The sequence below is a fragment of the Ambystoma mexicanum genome, chromosome 3q, assembly GCF_040938575.1.
Source record: "Ambystoma mexicanum isolate Mex_15411 chromosome 3q, UKY_AmexF1_1, whole genome shotgun sequence".
Lineage (NCBI taxonomy): Eukaryota > Metazoa > Chordata > Amphibia > Caudata > Ambystomatidae > Ambystoma > Ambystoma mexicanum.
In genome coordinates this window covers 26,256,887-26,276,350 of record NC_090926.1, presented here as the reverse complement: position 1 = coordinate 26,276,350, position 19,464 = coordinate 26,256,887, and the positions used below count along the sequence as shown (strand labels likewise).

The window sequence follows — 19,464 nt, the reverse complement described above, 5'->3', positions numbered from 1 at the left end:
TGAGTGACATTAGTGAATTTAGCATGGGCTACATTAATTACAGAGACTGATATCCTCTGTTTAGAAAACGTTGATTAATGATGTTACATTCCATATCAAAATCAATAGGGCGTGTGCAATTTCGCCTGGCCCTGTGGAACTGCCCTGTAGGGATATTGTTAATGGTAGTTCGTCGATGGTTGCTTTGTGCTGCTAATATAGAATTCACCTCAGTGGGTTTCCTGTACGTACGCGTATGAATTTGTTGATTCTCAACAAATATGTGTAAATCCAAAAAATCAATTTGTTTACAGTCACATTTACTGGTGAAATTAATCCCAAATGTATTGGTGTTGGCATAGGTAAGAAAGTCATTAAAGGTGTCTTCAGTACCCTTCCAAATCAGAAAAATATTGTCAATAAAACGTCGCCATGTAACGATATTGGCGTTATACTGATTTTGATTCAAAATGTGGGTTTCTTCAAAATATGCCATGAAGAGATTAGCCAAGGAGGGTGCAAACTTAGCCACCATGGCAACCCCCTTCAATTGAAGATAAAATTGATCATTAAAGAGAAAGGGCCTCATTACGACCCAGGCGGTAAGGGGTTTACGGCAGCGTAAACAGCGCCGACCCTTACCGCCTGATTCCAAGGTCCCTTAGCGCCATGGCAGATTTAACACCTGCTTTTAGCAGGTGTTAAAATCCATGGCGCTAAGGGACCATGTTGTTAATTACGCCACCGTAATTTACGGTGGCGTAATTAACGCCTTCCCCACTCCCATTATGCCCTATGGGGCAAAAATGGGAATGGGGAAGGGTAAATGGGGATTGGGGACTTACCGCCCCGCTGACCTCGGAATGGGGCAGTAAGTCCGCCAACCACCATGGCGTAAACATAGTTTACTCCATGGTGGTAAAGGTACGACCCAGGCGGTAACTTACCGCCTGGGTCGTAATGAGGCCCAAAGACATTATTAGCTAAGACAAATTTCAGAAATTGTTTAAACATAGAAACATGTTCAGTGAATGATGCTGAGCAATCTTTGAAAACATAGTCTAATGTAAGTAATGCCAAATCATGATCGATATTAGTGTACAAAGCAACAACATCAACGGTAGCTAGCATGAAGTCTGTTTGCCAGGTAATAGCAAAGAGGTCCTTGAGAATGTGAGTGCTATCTCTAATATAAGAATTCATTTGCGTTACATATGGTTTCAGCGCTTCATCCAAGTATTTCGACAAACTCTCTGTGGCCCAGTGAATTCCGCTCATGATGGGTCTGACTTCAGGTAGAACGTCATAAGGTTTATGAATTTTAGGTAAAAAATACATCGTTGGTATGGTGGGATCAGTAATTAGCAAAAAATCCTTTTCATCATCAGTTAAATATCCTTTAGAATGCCAATAATCAATCAAATCAGTTAAATCTAATACAACACGTTTAGTAGGATTTGATTTGAGGATTAGATAGCAGCCATGGGTTACCGCCAGTGCTGTAATGAACACTTCTCGTCTCACTCCCCTAACTGTTTGTGTTCCACAAGGCTCTATCTTGGGTCCACTCCTCTTTACACTGTATACCTCTGCTCTTGGGGCACTAATCTGCTGCTTTGGGTTCTCGTGCCAACTCTTTGCACACAACACACAAACCTCCTTCTCTTTTCCTGAACTCTTCTCTGATCTCTCTATCAAAATTTCGACCTGTCTCTGTGCCATTAAATATTGGATGGCTTTGCACTCTCTGATGTTAAACTCTACCTAAACAGAGATGCTCTTATTCCCTGCCAAAGGCTGTCTCTCATCTCTTCCTCTGCCTATCAAGTACCCACCTGACACTCTCCCTACTCTTCTTCAGCTAGAAACCTCAGCATCATCTATGACCCTTCTCACACCTTCTCTACTTGCATCTCTAAAACTGCAACAGCAGCTTGCATCAACCTCCTAATATTAGAAAAATCAGACAGCTCCTTCCTGTCAGCACAGCCACGCATCTCTAAGCCACTCTTGTCTTCTCTAAACTGGACTACTGTGCCAGCATCCTCTTTGGTCTCCCCAACTATGCTTTCTGTCCTCTCGACAAGATAATTAACTTTGCTACCAGGACTATCTTTGAACTCCCTCACGTCACACCTACTTCCATGTACCATCACCAGGCTGGATGGCTGATGATGCAAAACAGGTCTAGGTTCAAATCTCCTCTCCTGGTTCACAAATCTATCCACGGTAAGGCACCAGTGTGTCTATCCTCCTCTATCCAACTCTGCAAGCCTTCTCATAATCTCGGCTCTGCCTCCTTAACTACCCTTTTGGCTCTTCACCCTCCCTGTGCTTTCTCTCCTCTTGCTCCACTTGCATGGAATTCTCTTTCCATGGATATCCAAGAAACATTCCACACAGATTTGTTCAAAGCCAAACTAAAAGCCTACCTCATCACCTCTGAACTACCCTATTAACCTACCTCTCATCTGCTAGCTACCTAACATTGTTCCCTTACCTTTGCTCTGCTTCTGTCCCTCACTTCCTCTGCCTCCACTCTAGCACTTCACCCATCATGGTCACATCCTGAGCACAGCTGGCCGTACTGCCTACCTGCACTTAATGAAGTCCAATGTTGGTTGTCATTAACCTATGTATGTCCACTTATTTATTGTCCCCTGTGACTATTCCATTTACTCCCCTCCACAACCTGATCAGAATGTTCCTCAAACTCACCCCATTGTAAGAAGCTCACTGCTTCCTGTCAAAGCTGATTTCTTATCTATTGTACCTTCTTTTGTCATCAAAAGAGCATTGTTCCTCCAGTATATGAATACATTGAATTAAATTAAACAAAATCAAATAATTTTCCATGGCAATTCTAGATTGGCCCAATTAATGTTAATGCCTGCATATTAGTTTAAATGGAAGAAGCGCACGCAAATTAACAAATGCTGCTTTTTCCATTTCATGCCACCAGTTTTGCCAGCCAACCAGATGTTCTGTTTTCCAGAACCCCTTCTCTCACTTTCTCTCTCTTCTGTCCGCAAAGGATATGCCACAGCGTCACCAAAATGCCAGTAATATTGCTGTGCAATGCGTAAACACATGTCCATACAGGCTGTGCCACTATAGGCCAGTTTCCCTATGAGGAAACCCTCACAATGGTTTTGCCCATAATGCCAGTAGTTGTGTCATGTGACTATACAAAAACATGTACATGCAGGCTGGGGCACTATAGGCCTGCATCCCCATGAAAGACCATTCGCATTGGTTTTACCCATAATGCCAGTAATTGTCATGCCACCTTAAAAAACATTCTGATGCTAGCTGTCACAACATGGACCAGTTTCCCTATGTAAAAACACTCAAATGGGCTGTGCCCATAAAGCCAGAAATATTGTCATTCCATATTAAGAAAACATGTTACTGCTGTCTGTGGCAACATGGACCAGTTTTGCCATGTAAGAACAATCACATTGTCTGTGCCCACAAAGTGAGTAGTATTGCTGTGCCAAGATAGGCCAGTATCCCAACATAAGAAAATTCACTCTGACTTGGCCTCTAACGCCAGTGATATTTCTGTAACACTGAGAACATGTTGATGCCGGCTGTGTGTCCATAGGCCAGCATCCCCATATAAGAATCCTCCAATTGGCTTTGCTCACAATGCCAGAATTATTGCTATTCCACTGTATGAAAGCATGCCTATGCTGGCTGTTCCACTATGGGTCAGTATTACCGAGTGGGAGCCCTCACATCGGCTTTGTCCATAATATCAGTAATATTGTCATGCCACATTAAGAAAACATGTCGACATAGACCAGTATCCCCATTAACATCCCTCAAATTGGCTTTGCCCCTAATGCCAGTAATATTGTTATGCCCATAGAAAACATGCCCATGCTGATTGTGCCTATTCCCTATGTAAAAACACACACATTGGCTTTGTCCATAATGCCATTAATACTGTCATACCCCTGTAAGACATCATATCCATGTTAGTTGTGCTGCTATAGGCAATTATCCCACGTAAGAACAGTCCCATTGGCCCTCATTACGTGTCCGGCGGTAACGGTGCTGGTAAAAACGGCAGGTAGCCGCCGGACCCGTAATGAATTACCGCCACCTGACTTGGCAGTAACACTGTGGCATTACAACCGGTCTGGTAAATCAGGCGCCGGTAAAATAATGATCCCCATTCCCATAGGGTCCTATAGTACTCTATGGGAGCGGTGACCACGGGAGCACCGCTGTCGGTGCTTCCGTGAAAATCTGTGGGTGGGTGCCAATCCGCCTGCCAGGTCTGACTCTGGCGGGCAGTACGGCACCCGCCCGCAGACTCGTAGTTTGCCGGTCCGGAAACAACAGTGCCGGTAAGCTTACCAGCAAAGTTGTTTCCGGACCAGCAAACTTGTATTGAGGACCATTGGCTTGCCATTGTATGAAAACATGTTGTAGCATCAAAGATGAGGTAGGCGTAGTGTATGTGTATATAATTAGGGATTTATTAATAAACTTAAGTATTATGAATATATATTAAAAGGGGATATGATATGGAAGGTGTCTCTGAAGGAAGATGCTTCAGTCTCTCCAACTGTCTTCTCAGTGTCCTCTTCCACCTCCACATTCTCCTTCCAGAATCCCTGTAGATTCCACACGTGTAGCAGCAGATGTTACCATGCTACACATCCCTCTTCTTTCTAGACAAATCTTCACTCTCCATAGTCCGTTAGGTACTTCGGTCTTTGGTATCTTCTCCCAAACCTTGATACCGACATTTGTCTCACATTTGGTACATATATGAAATTCACTGGTAAGGAAACTTTCTGGTTCCCTCAACTTTCACCAGCATCAATTTTCTCCACACTCTCACCATCAGCTTCACCATTCACTCCCATAACTCTTGCATTATTCCATACCCTTCCATCACTTGTTCTTACAGCATATTTAAACACTTCAAAAACTTGGATCGGATCAGACCATTTACTACCTTTCACTCTTAAAGCTTCCGGGAGCTTCACTCTCACAAAACACCCTACTTCCAGTGCCTCATTACCCCTAAATCTTGTCTTGTCATGCCATGCTTTATTTATATTTTGTCTCTGTCTAATCATATCTACAGCATCACTGGTTACCACTCCCATATTTATCACTTCACCCATCCATCCAGGACATAACTTGGTAGTTGCTTTTCTACCTCTGCTCAATTCAAATGGTGATATACCTGTAGAACTGTGCGGAGTAAACCTGTGTGCCATAATAACATTTTTGACTGCTTCTTTCCAGCTCATTCCATTAGCCCATGCCCATCTAATGACATCTTTGAGAATTCTGTTGTATCTTTCTACTACACCATTAGTCTGTGGGTGGTAAACCGCACTAGTCACATGCTTAATCGATTTCTTTTCTAAATAATCTTCCATCTCTCTCTCTCGAGACAAATTGAGGACCATTGTCAGATAGGATAACTCCAGGATATCCTTCCCGACCACATACTTCTTCCATGAAATTGATAATATTTTTAGTTGTGACACTAGGCATCATTTTCACTTCTGCCCATCTTGTTAAAATATCAATCATAACCACACAAAACGTTTGACTTCCTTCACCCATTATATCAATCCCTACTTTCATCCATGGTCTACTTGGCACATCAGTCATGACCATCAGGTACTCACTACTCACACAACTCTTATCAGACTTATTACAAAGGATACAGTTTCTTATGATCCTCTCGATTTCCTCATCACATCCCGGCCACCAGTATTGGATGGTTCGAGGCGAAGTTAGCCTTCAAGGATAGAATTGCCAAAGGGAAAGTCTATGTATCAAGAAAAGGAGCAACGCCTCTACTTAGCTGGACGCATCAGGCATGGCTTTAGGTCAGATTGGATGTCAATGCTCATTGAGTCCATGGGCAAATATTTACAAAGTCTCAGGTACCTGGGAAGGGTGCAGGCTCCACACCAGAATACAATCTCTTTTCCTTTGGGTGCACCAATTAGCCAGGTCTATTCTGCGCAGGATTTTCAAGTCAGAAGAACGCACAACCCCTGGCCCCGTTCTAACGCGCAGCCAAGAAAGTACTGTATTTAAAAGTGCATCTCTAGGTTCCCTTTTGGAAGGTCTCGCAACGTTGGTAATAATAAAGTTTTGATTGTCTATGATAATTTCAGATCGATTTCAGCTCTATCTTTGCTCTCACGATAGCATTGCATTATACATATTAACCATGCATTCATATCTGTATTGTATTGCATTGTATGAGCACTTATAGAGCGCAAACTATGGCTAATTGGCAGCTAGGCGCCAAGATAAGGGCCACAATGCTCTTATAAAGTGCCCATTTCCTTGCTGCCTGCAAATTCATAGGGCCTCATTACACGGATGGCGGTAACCATGGTGCTAGTAGCGCCATGGTTGCCGTCGGAGTCCGGCATGGTGAATGGCGGAATTACCGCCCCATTCCAAGGTTGGCAGGGGGCGGTAATTCCCCATTCACCATGGCCTTTCCCAATTCCCATTTGAACCCCCATAGGGCTCAATGGGAATGGGGAAGGAGCAAATAACGGTACCGCAATTAGCGGTACCGTTATTTGCTCTGAAGTCCCTCAGCGGGTCCCGTCCTTAACGTGTGGTCTGACCACACGTTAAGGACGGGACCCACTGAGGGACCTCGTAGTAGGGCGGTAAGGGATTACCGGCACCAGTGCCCTTACTGGTGCCGGTAATCCCTTACCGCCATCCATGTAATGAGGCCGATAGACTCCATTTATTTTCCAGCTCCGTTCTTTCCTTATATTAATATATATTAATTCCAAAACGAATGATATGTCTCTTATCGAACCTTGAAGCAGGTTTTGACCCCTTGAAACTGGTATCTGGTGATCATTTTTCGCTCAATAAATGTTTTAACTACCTACTTCAGCCATGAAAGAGATACACTAAAAAAGGCTTATGGGTTACTCACATTTCATGTGAGCGCCAAGAGAAACCATTTTTATGGTTAATTTACATTTAATGGAAGGGACATAAAAAAAACATAAGAGTAAACCTTAAATTGAAGACCCGACTTCCATACAGAGGGAGGGCATGAGCAGTTCACGTCGGTGGCACTGTTAGGGTTGCTTTAGAAACCGTAACAGGTGATCTTTTATTTTCCTCGCACTGCAGCCATAAAGTCCCTTTAAGAAAGATGTTCCCCTGAATTGTGTAGGTTTTATTCACCCATCCCTTTGGCGAACATTTCGTCACTGAATAAGTGTGCCTGTGTTATTGTAGCAGTGCTAGAAAGCACAACCTGTCAAATTCAGCAGTCATGGTTTTGGAATTAACTATAACTGCACCATCGTGCAATAACCATAGCTTGGCCACTGCCATGCATTGCTCATCACGTCTCTCCATATGTTAATTCCACACGGAAATAAGGTCGTCTTTTACATTTTTGCACTTGTGACAGCATATTATGTGTTGTCACTAGCAGGAAATGTAAACGAATCAAAACGTTATTTTTTGTCTCTTGGTCCTCACGGAAATATAAACAAACCATGAGTCTTTTAAAACTTTTTTCAATAATATATTTTTATGAGTCCTGTTCAAGTTGGGTTGCGCCTAGAAACTCTTGTGTACAGGCACGTTATTAATGACATATATCATACATGTCATTTGAGCTGGCATATTCGGCGCCATGCCGGTGGCCAAGCGATGGCTATTTTAGGATGGCAGTGGCACAGGTTTGGTTGCTGTAGAAACCATAATGACCCCTTGTGCAGTAAGAACCTGCTGGGGATAGATCTGATAGGGGATGTAGTGAGACAGGCGACTGCTAAAGGGAGATCCCAGGAAGCAACACCCAGGGCTGAAGCCCCACCAAGAGGAGACGCATAGGACAGGCCTGCCATTGAGGAGACTTGCATAGAGCCCACTGAGCTACCACCTGTCAGGGGAAGGAGGCCTTTTCTGGGCTGAGGAGCTCCTAATGGCCGACTTTGGGGATCTGCTGAGGAGACTTGCACAGAGCCCACTGAGCTACCACCTGTCAGGGGAAGGAGGCCTTTTCTGGGCTGAGGAGCTCCTAATGGCCGACTTTGGGGATCTGCTGAGGAGACTTGCACAGAGCCCACTGAGCTACCACCTGTCAGGGGAAGGAGGCCTTTTCTGGGCTGAGAAGCTCCTAATGGCCGACTTTGGGGATCTGCCAGATCTTCAAGAATTGCAAGTTGCCTGCAGTCCCAGGAAGGCTGAGCGTTGTGAGGCAACACGCATGTACCTTACAACCGCAGGATTGACAAGGTCAGTTAATCTTCACCGCTTTTGTAAAGAGAGGGTAGGAGCAGTGCTTCACTAAAGCCACGTAGAGGAAGCCCACGCGAGGACGAAGGAGACTTGGAGGATGAGTGCATACTGGAAGACAAAGTGAGATGGTAGGCATTCAAAACATGTGAGTATGTGAGGGTGCATGGCAGGAGGACATTTCAGAGAAACTGGACAATTAATGAGTTCCCGAAGCAGGGCAGAAGAGACCTCAATGTGAAGAGGTTGGACCATTAGGGGTAATTGCGGAAAGCTATTGTAGGACCACTCCATAATGCCATAAGATTGGTAAGTCAGTAGGTCAGTTAGCTGGTCAGGCTAAGACACTTTAGTTCAATGCCGGTGCTGCACGTGGCTTTTTAAAGGCCCGATTTTTAGGTCCTTCCAATAAAGTGGCCAGTAAGTACATACCACCAGGTACTGGCAAGCCGTACCCATCGGGTGCACTACTCCCTCCTGCTATCCTTTCCCATGGTAGATGCCGTTTTGGACCAGTGAGCCAATCTCATGTCTGCCTTAAATGCAATAGGGACAGGTGTGATGCAACCTATATAATCACCCCTTCTTACTACCTCCGCAGCAATTGACCAGTTGAATGTTTTATCAATGCATTTCAAATTATGATAGGTGCTCTGCAAGGAAGTGGGATATCGCCTTTCCATGATTGCTGTTCCATTTATGGAGGTGCCGCAGGAGGGAATGGGGTTCAGATCCTTTTATTTCCTCTTCGGCCACCATCTGTCCGCTAACCCCTCTTTAGTTGAAAAGGCTTGAGGATGGAAGCCCCAGTTTGCACAGTGAGGGTGCTTTCGACTTTGTGCTTGGTCTTCGGCATAAGATGGTCTGACTCAAAATCCGAGGCAAAATCTATGCTTCAGACTCGCCAGGGTCAGATGAAATCCTGGTATGATCAGAAGGACCCCTCCAGCGGTTATCAGATTGCTCAGAGAGTTTTGATTATTAAGTCCTTAATACCTGATGATTTAGAGGGCAAGCATGCTTGCCCTCACACCATCCTTTAGATAGAAGGCGAGATCAACAACTTAATGAACATATCTGCCATGGAGGAACTCCACAAGGTGTTCAATGAAGATAGTCCGAAGACCTGCCGCCAAGGCTTAGGTCAGAAAAGAGAAAATGTAATGTAATGTAATTGGTCTTGCATAGCACTCTTTTTCCAATTTTGGTGCCTCCACGGCATGTGGCACTGTAAGAAAAATGGAGCGGGGTCATCATTAGTGGCACAGCGATAGAGGCAAACATAAAACATGTGATGTTGATGGGTGCAGGTTGGAAGCACTAGCTTTCTATGTATCAGTCTGTTTTTATGGGTTTGGCAGAGAACCCCAGGAATATGTTATCAATGGTCTATAGCCCAAGATAGACTGCAGCACTTTGAGTCTGATTCGCCACTTTTGTGGGATGTTGTGATAAGGCTAGAGAGGAGAGCTTATTCATAGCTCCATTAGTATTGATGTGCTAGCAGCTAGGACTGTGCTGGCCGTCGGTAGGGAATTATAAAGTGGTAGATCTTAGTCTGGTGATGAGGGTGAGTAGGCCACATGAGGCAAAACAACCTGCAACCCTGCACTCCGACCACTGGCCTCTTGCAGACAGGTCCCATTTTACTATCTCACATTGCCACTGTCAATCTCAATTTCTCACTCCGTCTCTCTCTCGTTCTCTCGTTCTCTCTCCCTCTTCTTCTCTCTCTCCTCTCTCTCTAGCTCTCTCTTTCTCTTCCTCTCTCTGTCTCTCTATCTTCCTCTCTCTGTCTCTCTTATTCTCTGTCTGTCTCACTCTCTCTTCCTCTCTCTTTTTCTCTTTCTCTCTCTCTCGTCCACTCTTTTTCTCACCCTTTCTTTTGCTCTCTCTCTCCCTCCCCCCTCTTTCTCTCTCTTGCTCCCTGTCTCTCTCCTCTCTCTCTCTCTATCTCTATCTCTTTCTCTCTCTCTCTCTCTCTCTCTCACAGACACAGATACATTGCGTCCCATGTACAACAAAACAAGTATCTGGCAGATGTGGGAAAGGTGACAGTCTGGAAGCTTCACTCATTACCATAAACTTTCATGCTGAGGTTTATGGGAGTTCAGATAGTTTGGTTCAGGGACAAGTCTGGTTGAAATTTGAAGACTGCAGGTGACCGTTTCACCTTCCTTTGTATTCTTGGGCACTCTAATAAGCAGCACTGGCGACCGAGAACCAATAAAAGGCCTGCAGAGCCAAAAACTGATAGAATCTAACCTTAACTGATTGCTTATTGTTCCTGTAGTTTGAAATTAAATAACATATTTTTCCCAAAAAATCTAACCATGTTGACTGGTGCAGCCTCTGGTTTCCAATTGTCACATAGGCCCTCATTACAACTCAGGCGTTAAGGGTTTAACGGCGCCGTCGGCGCCGTTAACCCTTAACGCCTGATTACAAGTGTCCCTTTGCGGGTTGGTGTTTAACGCCTGCTTTTAGCAGGCGTTAAAAATCCAACCCGCAAAGGGACTTTGGAGCTAATTACGGCACCGTAATTTACGGTGCCATAATTAGCGCCTTCCCCATTCCCATTATGCCCTATGGGGGCAAAAATGGGAATGGGGAAGGGCAAATGGTGAATGGGGAATTACCGCCCCACTCACCTTGGAATGGGGCGGTAATTCCGCCATTCACCATGGCAGAATCGTAACCTTAGCGGCATCGACCATGGTGCTATTAGCACCATGGTCCTCCGCCAAGGTTGTAATGAGGGCCATAGTCTTAAATTTATATACCCGGTTACCCAGCATTGGGAGGACAAAAAGACACCTTGTGCATTGGCAAAAGGATATAATCAGCTTTCTTTGGGGAAATGGCAACTTGCAACTGGGCTTATGACCTGTACCCTGGGGAAAAACACTATCTGAAGCCAGGCCAGAGATGTGTAGAGGAGCAGATGTATACATCATCCCTAGCTCCCAACCCCTCACCTCTGTCATAATGGAACAGCAGGAGAAGAGCCCCATGTGGGACACCAGGTATCATCCCAATACCACATTGAGTGTTTGAGAGACAATATGCACTTAGACAGATGTATCTAATGCACCCTTGCACTGAGAGGGTGGAAGGATGTCTGCACACACCATTGGACATCATAGAGCAATAAGTAAAATCGGACAAGAGTAGAGTGACGTCATGAAGGAAAGACACGAAGACGCACTGAAACGATATGCAAATATTTAAAAGTGTAACTGGAGTAACAAAAGAAAAATGTACAAGGTAGAGTGAGCAAGTCTCCAGAGGCCAAGAGGAGTAATGGCAACCAGCTTAATTAAATCAAATAGCAGTAAATAAAAGGTTGAAATGGACAAAATCGTGGTCTCCCTACATGTGATTCAGTGGTCAAAAACAAGGGCTATTCATTAAAGCTTCAGACAAAAACAATGATGTATGTATACTCCCTTAAAAATCCCAGTACAGAACAGTCTGCAAGGTCAACTATAAAGAAGAAGCCTTGGCTTGGGGCCTGACTGATGAGAGATGATGGACCAATTGGGCAAGTGGGTAGCAGTCTGATGTTGCTCTGCACCTAAGTTTCGTTCTGCTTACTTGCTGCTAACGAGCCGAAATGTCCAAGTTTGGGAGAGAATGCCAACCAATCAAAGGGCCTATGTAGTAACATGCCAAACAGTGCTGCACAGGCCAACCCGCTGCTGTTATTTTGCCATAATCTGCATTATACGTATTTAGAGATGGTTTAAGGCATGCCTACCACATAAGGGGCATCCAATAGTATTACATATACTTACATGATATGCTCCCTTAACCAATCCCTTCCTTCAATAGATTTTACAGTTTGCCACGTAGGATGACATCATAACTGACGTCGAGGTATAATACCTTTGTATAATCAAATTTGAGTGTGAATGTGTGGATTACAGTTTGTTGTTCGCAAGATTGCCTTACTTTATTTTATGCTAATAATAAAGTAGTATTTAGCCATATTCTTTGAGTTGGTCTGGTTATTTGGGTCTGAGATCACTATTGGTAATTCCGTCTAGCACATGAGACGCTTCAGGTTGCAAGAGCTCAGATGTCTCTCCATGTCCTTACTATCTTTCTCCTGCTGTGAAGTGAAGTGAAATGCTCCAAAGAACTGAGACACAACAGGTCTACCAGAAGCAGAAGTGCTGGAGAATAGTGAATCTCGATAAACTGTTATGAGTAATAGGCAAAAATCCCACCGCACTGGGATTATGAACCACCATTCATCCAACATCAGCATTAAATAAACAAAAAAGAATGTCACCACTGTAAAAAACGTGTATAGGGAGACACAAATAACCCTACAACTTTCTACAACTTGTAATGGTAGTGGACCATGAGAGTGGGAACAAGCCCCTGCCCTGAATGAAATGATTGCGCCCGGCACAGGCAGTGATCGCATACATGCTTTCCGGGGGGTGTTCAGTGCCATCCATTGACCTGGCTTTCTCAGCCCAAACAACTGAGCTGGCAGAATCCTTCTGCTCACACCTACTACTTCGGTTCTCAGATGGTTCCCTGTGCCACCCTCAGAGAGAGCGCATACTCTTGTGCTAAACTCACACCTGTGAAGTTAAAGTTCCTAATTGACCCACTGGGTACAGCCGTGCTCAACAAACACTATGGCTCCGGGGGAGAATGCGGCCGGGTAGATTTCCGGTCTTCGTGATACGCGCAGAGAGCGGTGGGAAGTTTGATCCTTCTCTGCGTGTCTGCTGTGGAGTTGCAGAGGACATTACAGACCCCTTTCTGTATGGAAGCTGTAAAATGCAATCTTAGGTTTCATTTGACAGTAAGACATTCTTTCATAGCGGGATGTTTTTTCGCAGGATTTTTTACTGTGGATTTTTTAATGAAAAAAACGAATTGAATTTTTAGAGGGGAGTTAGAAACATATATATATGAGGTATGGGTGTTCTATAATAGCAAAAAAATTAAAGGGGATGGGCGACATGGGGGAACCCCCCCAAAAATAAAAAAGTTAAAATTCGATGAGTTTTTTTCTTAAAAAAATACACAGTAAAACCCCTGTGAAAAAACATCCAGCGATAAAATGACATGGAACCCATTTGACAGGGTTGGAAAGACCAGTAACCACACAAATAGACACCAGTGCTGCCATACTGCAAGAAGTTCTGCAAGCGCCTAGGATGATTACCCATCATGCAGGTGGATGGTACGTGGTAGGAAATTAATGCTATCTCTGCCTCTTGTGAAGTGGGGCAAGAGGTGGGCTCGTTTGAGATCACGTGGCATGACGAGGTGCAGGTGGAATGGCCACACCGCTAAAAGGTGCACGGCACTTGTCTGAGGTTATCATTTCCTAGACCCTGCAAGGCTCCTCAAATGATTCAAAGGACTCTGTATTATGGGTGGAAGGATCGGGTGCATTCATTCTCCCGTGCAAGGGGAGGATGGCCGTCTGGTCAGGGGACTGCGCGAGGGGCGTGCCCCGATTTCTCCTTGAAACTTTCTCTTCAGGGTGACTGGGCTTGTAGAAGTTACTTGTAGTATTCAGGTGAGTTTCTTGCCAGTGTCTCGGCCAGGGTAAAGGGCATCATCCTTGACGTCGATATTTTGGGTTTTACTCCTATCTGCCCACGCCTTAACAAAATTCCTAACTTGTCCCAAACATTGACGAATTTTAATTGTAGGAATGCTGAGTGACTTTTTATTGATTACCAACGGCTGAATCTTGTAAACAAAATGGAATCAAGGGCTCTGCCAAGAAGGGGAAGTGAGTGACACCTGCCGGACTGACTTTATGAGACGTTTGTGTGTGCGTGTGTGTGTGGTGGGGGCGTGTGTGCACGCACACAACTACTTGTTACAAGATATTTAGGTCTTGCCCTGTGTTTGTATAGAATAGACTGTATTTCTGAGCTGTTTCATCCCTTAATTCAAGTTCATTGTTGTAAAAAAATGCAATATTGAATCGTTTTAAGAGTGCATCCTTTGTTTGCTTTTTGACTAGAATCAAAGCCAGTGAATTTTTTGAGTCCTTGTGATTGAAGTAAGGAGGGCGTGGTAGTGTGACAACTGAAATTCTTTGCGCAGTTCTGGGGGAACTGAGGCATGGGCTATTTCAAATGTGCAGCCTAAACATGTCAACCTTCCCTAATCTCACATCTCACCCCTCTTTCTCTCAGGGATCTCAGGGAAGAGTCAGCTGCTATTTGCACTGGTCTTCACAACCCGCTACCTGGATCTCTTCAGCACATTCATCTCGATCTACAACACCACCATGAAGGTACGTGCGGCCGGTGAAATGATACAGTACTAGCCACTCACTGTACTAGCCACAGTACTCTAGTCCTTCAGCATCTTCACTTACACTCAATGAGTGTCCAGCATCATTGGCTAGTTTGGAGAAAAAACACTTTTAAATTGAGAGCCTGGGAATGGGTGATCTGCACCCAAAACGAATACCAACACTCCCTCTGATCCTTCTGCCCATCCTTCCCTTCCCTGCACTAATTTATGAATGATGTTATGCCTGTGGAGTAGTAGTACTGATAACGTGATGTGACTGAAGCAGCCTTATGACTGAAAGTGGTGCATGAGGACACGCAACATCCAGTAGAGCTTTAGCACAGGGATTGCGGCTCATGTCTGCCCTCTCACGCGCTTTGCTTGTTTCCCTCGGGCACATCTACCAGCTTTGGCCCGGCCCCAAACTCTTCTGAGACCTTGCAGGGCAAGGATAAAATGGCCCTTTCCCAATTCAGAGCCCATTGGGACAGGTCAGCTCTACAATCCCTGACCCTACCAAATCTCCTTGCAAGATTCTGCAGGGAAAAGATAAGGTGCTCCCTCCAAATTGAGAGAGCCTATAGGTTAGCAGACCCAGAGTGACACGATTTTCCTTAACCCTACAATAGTAGCAAGTGTGTTTATACAATACAGACACAACCAGTTTATCAAAGGAGTCATTTTACAAAGTCTGCAGGACGCACAGGAAACTGTGACACTCTGAATACAGTGTTGCCAATCAACACTTCACAAAGAAGGTTCAGCGCGTGAAAGAAAGTCTCTGGCGCATTAATACCCAGTATTTCAATTTCTCGGCACTCTCAGAATAAAAACAGATGCATGGTTTTTTCCAACCTTACTCTGTGGGCTTTTGGCTTCTAGTCCACAAAGTGGGAGCACATGAGACCGCATCCATCTCAACTCAGGCAGAAGTGGGGATGGTTTGGGGGAAGACTCTTCCAAGATGGCAGACTGGACAATTATAGGCTTTATCCAAACCCTTGAGCCAAAATCAGATGTTCTCAGAAACAAAAACCACTTTAAACCCTCGGCTAATTAAAATCCACAGGTTGACGAACTACCCACAAGGAAGCGAGATGACAATATAAAAACACATAGTCCAAGTTGCTCGGTGTGGGTTGCAGGAGCAAGAGGCTCATCTTTGAAGAAGGCTGGAGACTGGAGAGCCATGAAGGAAGCCGGAGAGTGGGGTGGCAGCTGTAGTGGAGGACCAGAAAAGGTAGTGAGAGCAAGGAAGGACAAGGAGGGTGTGGTACTATCAGGGGTGAGAGTGGAGAGAAGGAGGCGGTGGTAGATAATGGTGGTGGTAATATCAGTGGGTGATGGAAGACCGGAGGAGGTAGTGGAGATTAAGGGAGTTACAGAGGGGGCAATAAGGTCAGGAAGAAGGTTATTGTTGGAGGAGGTAAGAACATTAGGACCTGGGAGCGGAAGTCAGTCAGAGCTGATAGGAATCTGGATTCAGGTGGAGGTGGAGGTGGGGAACCCCAAGGAGAAGGAGAAGTTGGTGACCTCACAGAAGAGATGACATCAGGGAGAGAGAGGGTTGCGGTGTACGTGGATGAATGAACGCCATGCATTGGAGGTGGCACTGACTGTTGCAGTGTAGGTGGCACGGGAGGAGAGTGGCATGTTGGCACCAGGGGGTAGGAGGCAACCCCAGAGAAGGAGGTGGCCTAGAGATAACAGTGAAGCGAGATGCAAGAACAGACAAGGCGGTAAAGCTCTGGAGGTGGCAGAAGAAATGGAACAAATCAGGCAAAAGAAAGCCCGATTAGTTAGCAGCGCCCGAGCTTTTATCTGGATTCAGACCTCAAAGTCCAAGCAGGCACTTGAGTGTCCGGAGGCGGGGAAGACATCTCAGGCCCAGCGTGGATCTAAGCCCATACGTCACAGACACATGGACTGATCCACAGAATCGTGCTTTTAGAGGCAGTGGACTCATACCAAGGCACATCTCAGGGTACTCCCGCGAGAAATGCTGAAAGGCCCACTCAGTGTGAGTCCCAGCTGTGCGGCTGATGCCACCTCACTGACCCCCACAATGTCCTACTATACTGGGGCCACAATACCTTCAACTCTCTCTTCCTAAATATCTGCCTTCACGAGCCCTTCGCTCATCCGTCTCCAACTCTCTCATGGTCAGCCGCTTCTCGAAGCAACGAGCTGGGGGCAGATCTCTCTCAGCAGCAGGGGCCTCCCTCTGGAACAGCCTTCCTGCCTCCCTGAAACTTGAGGAGAACCATCTCCGGTTCCGGAAGCACCTCAAAACCTTCCTCTTCGCTTCTGCCTTCTCTCTCCCTCTCCCCTGCTAAACCTCCTTAACTCCCCTTCGAAGTCTGCACTTAACCTGCATCTGGGCCACTCTGTGACCTCGGCCCAGGGCCCAGCCACTCTCCACTTGCACTGCCTCCCTGGCTCCCCCTGCACTTCGGGACTGTCACTGCATCCCTACAGCCGCCTTCCCAGCACTTGCTCTGCACTTACCTCGCACTTGCCACCAGCTGGCCCTTTTATTTATTATTTATTATTTTATTACGCTACTTACCCTGTATTGCACTTTCCCCCCCACCTCCTCCCCCTGCACTTCTCCTTTTCCCATTACCTCTGCACTTGCGCGATCTGAATGACACCTGGCCTAGTAGGATCGTTTGTCTGTCTTCCCCTTGTTTCCCCCCCTCCCTGCCTCGTCGCGCCTTGAAACACTCGTGTATAGGCGCGTTACAAATACCATATCATATCATATCATATCATGTCCTAATATAGTTTCACTTAAAGTCCTTTCAGTGTTATATATCAGAGCACCGAGGTAGAGTCACACTGCGCCAACACACATTCGTCTACTTACAGCATATTACACTAAGCTCAGCGCATTGCACAATACACCACTGTACAACAGTGCCGACAACATACTACAACTCTACTGCATACCAAACTGCTACACTACTACATAACACACTGCATTTCAGTACAGTACAACACTATGCAACTTCAACACACTGAAGCAACTCTTCAGCAATTCATTACACAATTCTACAAACTCGTTTCCTATGCTGTAATTTCTCACTAAACTACACTATTGTAGTTAAGCACACACCACACGCTATTTTAAAACACAACAGATCACACACACAACACATTAAGCCAATAGACAACAACATTTCATACCATAATGCTAAAAGAAAGAAAATAATAGTGCTTCTGCTCTCCATGACCACCCACCATCGCCATACACCAATACACTTTAATACTACACTGAATCTCATTGCACTATGCCACACTGCAATTACTATATCATAACATTTTACACCTCAACACGCTACACACAAACCTAGTGGAAGCCTGAAAACACTACATTTTGAGACCTCCTTTACAGCACAGCACAGTACAAGTCCCTTTACTCACCACACCACACTATGATAAGCTGTCCACCAAACAACCTGGGAAAAACAGCAATCACTTGCACAGACCGCTGTTGCCCTTAACTACTCGTGCCGTGACACAGAAACACAGAATGACAATGACAGATATGTACAAATGATGATAACAAAACACAAAAATCAAATGGGAACTTACCACTGTTGGTGGCACCTGTAATTTCCCGATAGCACCGGGATATCGGGCGCCGGGAACAGTAAGACGAGTTTGACGTACTACCGGTGGGTTACCGGCAAACTCGTAATGAGGGCCCAAGTCTCCCCTTCACATGACAGAGTGCTCTTCATTGATTAAACCTTAGCTAATTGCATCCTGAAAGCTCTCTGAAATGGGCATCTTCTGATCAGAAATTAAAAATGTAGGCAGATGTCATGGCCACCCTCTCTCCCAGCCTTTCCATTCTGTTCACACCTCCACTGCACACGGCAGATACCTCACGTTCCTCTGAGCTTGTCACAAAACAATTACTCTCTAAACCAATTACCTATTATCACTACACAAACCTAGCAAAATAACCTATCAGAGCCCTATACCATCTTTAAACTCACTACCAAAAGCATAAGCCTCGCCCTACTGTTTGACAAGGCACACGTGTTGGCTTTGTCAGTGCTTAGTGCGAGAGTGTTTGTCCCATGCTCTTGCTATCTATCCACCTGAACATAGCGAGTCTGGCTGATAGGGATACTCTGTTACTTACCAGAAGTCTTCATTACTTCTAGTCCTTCTCTTTCTCGTCCCAGTACTTCCGCCCTCCTAACCCACCCAGGTGCTATGATCGCTGTGACCACTTGGAGGTTTGGAGGGAGGTCCTTTTTATATCCCGGATGTGGATGGAGTTAAGAAGAGGGAGAAGCAATTTGAGGGTCACTGTTGGGAGTGCCTTCAAGAAGAAAGCATGGACTGAGGAGTGGAGACATGGGGTGACGACCTAGATACATGAAAACAGGGAGGGGAGTATGTGTGTGGAAGCAAACTACCCTGAGTCCAAGGGCATTACTTTAGCCTGATAGGATGCACGGATCTTCAGTCAGAAAGGAGTGCTTCTGCAGACCAAGTTTAAAAAATGGTTGCTCTTATAAGAATGTGAGCTAGGGTTAAAATAATCAGTTTTTTCAGATTTCACTGTGACATTAAGGAGAACAGCCCAATCTCTCCTTGGCGTGATGTTGTGGATTGTATCTCACTTTTGTGGCACGCCCAGCTAGCAACTAGTAGGATGTGATGCTGGTTTGGTGGCTGAAATCTAGCCCCATTCAAAAACCCTTTGTTCTCTATGAAGTCATTCTAAAGTATTCATATCTAACCCTGCACATCTGACACCATGACCCCTCAGTCATGTACTCCTGAGGCTGAACCCCGCCCACCCCGATGCATGCTCTCTTTCAAATATTTGGCTTAGTTGGATGTTAGGAGGGTCAGACATGCCGCTTGTGACTTTGGCCATTAATAATAATTGCTGCTATG

The 19,464-nt window shown here is 45.3% G+C and overlaps 1 protein-coding gene across 1 annotated transcript in view; it reads left to right on the top strand.

Moving 5' to 3' along the window:
- The window catches only part of KDELR3 (KDEL endoplasmic reticulum protein retention receptor 3), a 79,390-nt gene that overhangs the window by 22,487 nt on the left and 37,439 nt on the right, over positions 1-19,464 (top strand). The window contains exon 2 of the mRNA XM_069652974.1: positions 14,439-14,539. Within this exon, the coding sequence (XP_069509075.1) occupies positions 14,439-14,539 (101 nt within the window). The remainder of the gene's footprint in view (positions 1-14,438; positions 14,540-19,464) is intronic.